Source organism: Heterodontus francisci, unplaced genomic scaffold (assembly GCF_036365525.1).
Source record: "Heterodontus francisci isolate sHetFra1 unplaced genomic scaffold, sHetFra1.hap1 HAP1_SCAFFOLD_1864, whole genome shotgun sequence".
NCBI classification, from domain to species: domain Eukaryota; kingdom Metazoa; phylum Chordata; class Chondrichthyes; order Heterodontiformes; family Heterodontidae; genus Heterodontus; species Heterodontus francisci.
In genome coordinates this window covers 42,501-45,486 of record NW_027141467.1, presented here as the reverse complement: position 1 = coordinate 45,486, position 2,986 = coordinate 42,501, and the positions used below count along the sequence as shown (strand labels likewise).

Sequence of the window (2,986 nt, the reverse complement as noted above, 5' to 3'; positions counted from 1 at the left end):
AGCCCTAATTTTCCAGAATAACCTCTTGTGTGGCACCTTATTGGCTGCTTCCTGAAATCCAAAATATATGCCGTCAACTGGTTCCCCCTTATCTACCCTCAAAAAGCTAATGTACCTACCAAACACAATTTTCCTTTCACAAGTGCGAGTTGATTCAGCTGAGTAACACTCGTGACGGCGTGGGGTGATGCAATAACCCTCGTTAGCATGCCCTTCACCATTCGTTTGCATACTATCTCCTCCTATTATTGAACAACGGCATTGAAGACTCACGAGCACCTTAAACTTACGACTCATCAAGCATTGTGCGCGAGCATCACTGACGCAACTTATTTTCAATACACTTAAATTGACCTAGAGTTTAATTCCTCTCAGCCCAGGGACTAATCGTGGCTGGAACACCCAAGCTAAATACTGGGGATGTGAACATCCGAAATGGGAGCAGGAGTAGGCCATTCGGCCCCTCGAGCCTGCTTCCCCATTCGATAACATCATGGCTGATCTGACTGTGACCTCAGCTCCACTCTCCTGTCTGCCCCCCCCCCCCGCCCCATAACCCTCGACTCCCTTGTTAATCAAAAATCTGTCTAACTCAGCCTTGAACATATTCAATGACCCGACCTCCACTGCTCTCTGGGGAAGAGAATTCCAAAGTCTTACCACCTGCTGAGAAGAACAAAATCCTCATTTCCATCATAAGTGGTAGACTCCCTTATTGTGAAACTGTGCCCACCCCCCCCCCACCCCAGTTCTGGAATACCCCACGAGCGGAAATGTCCTCTCAGCATCCAATCCCGCCAAGCCCCCTCAGAATATTATATGCTGCAATAAGATCACCTCGTATTCGCCTAAACTGAGTATTGGCCCAACCTGCTAAACCTTTCCTCATAAGACAGCCCCTCCATCCCAGGTATCAGCCGAGTGAACCTTCTCCGAACTGCTTCCAATGCAAGTACATCCATCCTTAAATAAGGAGACCAAAACTGTACGCAGTACTCCAGATGCGGTCTCACCCTGTTCAGCTGAAGCAAGACCTCCCTACTTTTATACTCCAGCCCCCTTGCACGGAAGGGCAACAGTCCATTTGCCTTCGAATAACTTGCGGTACCCGCATGCTAACATTTCGTGATTCCCGAACGAGGACACCCAGATCCCTCTGTACCGCAGTGTCTCATCCCTCTCCATTTAAATTCTGCTTTTCGATTCTCCCCGCCAAAGCGGACAAGTTCACAGTTGCCCACAGTAGGCTTCATCCACTCACTAACCCCATCAGCACCCCCTTGCAGACTATTGTGCCCTCCTCACAGCTTGCTTTCCAACCCATCTTAGCCCCTGAAATAAGAACAGAAAAAAGTTGCAAGCAAACCGCAGCGCAGGCAGGATCTGTGGCCAGAAAATAGAGTCCACCCTTCGGAGAAATGAACTTTGATCAAAAGTAATTACAGCTCTCGGCTCATTCCCAGAGTGACGGAACTGATAACGGGAGCTGGTGCACTCCGAGTTTACTTACACACACACGTACACGTGCACACGCACACACGAGTCCAGATTCAGGCTGACACTCCCCCGGTGTCAGTACTGAGGGAGTGCTGCACTGTCGGAGGGAGATGTATATACTCTAGGACTTGATCTCCATAATCCAGGCCGACGCTCCCCCGGTGTCAGTACTGAGGAGTGCTGCACTGTCAGAGGGAGATGTATATACTCTAGGACTTGATCTCTATAATCCAGACCGACACTCCCCCGGTGTCAGTACTGAGGAGTGCTGCACTGTCGGAGGGAGATGTATATACTCTAGGACTTGATCTCTATAATCCAGGCCGACACTCCCCAGTGCCAGTACTGAGGGAGTGCTGCACTGTCGGAGCTGCTGTCTTAAGGGACGAAACGTTAAACCAAGGGGCCCCGTCTGCCCTCTCAGGTGGGTGCAAAAGATCCCACGGCCACTCCTGGAAGAACTGCTAACTCAGGGGAATCGCAACCGAGCTGAAAGATTGTTAACTCAGGCTTTTTACTTGTCAAGGAATGGAATAATTTATTGCCCAAGTGCAAATACACGTGCCATAAAACTGTTATTTAAATCGAGCGCCAAATAAAAACATAGCCCATTTACCAATTCTGAGCTGCCGCGCTTCTGACTTGACAACAGTGACTACAGTTCAAATCGCTGTCAATCTCTCGGGGACATCCTAAGCTTTCGAAAGCAGAAGAGAAAGATCCTCCTTCCGAAAATCCCGCTAGATATTAATGAATTTGACAGTTCCGCTCCATCAACCTCAATGTCCTCCGGTGATCAGGGAGAGCCTAGAACGAGGGGGCAGAACCTTACAACTCCAACCCAGCCGTTGAGGGGGCGAGGTCAGGACTCACTTCATCTCACCGAGCGGGAGTGGGAATCGGGAACTGTCTTCCCCCCCCCCACACCCCCACCCGATAGGAAGCTGTCGATGCCGGTTGGGAGGCGGGGTGGGGGCAATTGGAAACTTCAAACTCGGATTGATAGAGTTTGGTTGGGTGAGGGGACCAAGGCTTCGAGAACCGAGGAGGGAGATAGAGTTAAGCTACAGAGGAGCCATGATCTCATTGAATGGTGGGACAGGATTGATGGGCTGAATGGGGCCTCCTCCTGTTCCTGTGTAACAGGCCTGAGGGGGGGCTGAATGGGCCGCCTCCTGTTCCTGTATAACAGGCTCGACGGGAAACTGAATGGGCCTCCTCCTGTTCCTGTGTAACAGGCCCGAGGGGGGGGCTGAGTGGGGCCTCCTCCTGTTCCTGTGTAACAGGCCCGAGGGGGTGCTGAATGGGGCCTCCTCCTGTTCCTGTGTAACAGGCCCGAGGGGGGGGCTGAGTGGGGCCTCCTCCTGTTCCTGTGTAACAGGCCCGAGGGGGGGCTGAATGGGGCCTCCTCCTGTTCCTGTGTAACAGGCTCGACAGGAAACTGAATGGGCCTCCTCCTGTTCCTGTGTAACAGGCCCGAGGGGGGGCT

The 2,986-nt window shown here is 51.9% G+C and overlaps 1 protein-coding gene across 1 annotated transcript in view; it reads right to left on the bottom strand.

Annotated features, from left to right (window-relative positions):
• Positions 1-2,561: 2,561 nt before the first annotated feature.
• LOC137363794 (ADAMTS-like protein 4) overlaps positions 2,562-2,986 on the bottom strand; it is a 1,336-nt gene continuing 911 nt past the window's right edge. Inside the window, exon 3 of the mRNA XM_068027348.1 lies at positions 2,562-2,986. This exon is cut by the window's right edge and continues 361 nt beyond it. Within this exon, the coding sequence (XP_067883449.1) occupies positions 2,562-2,986 (425 nt within the window).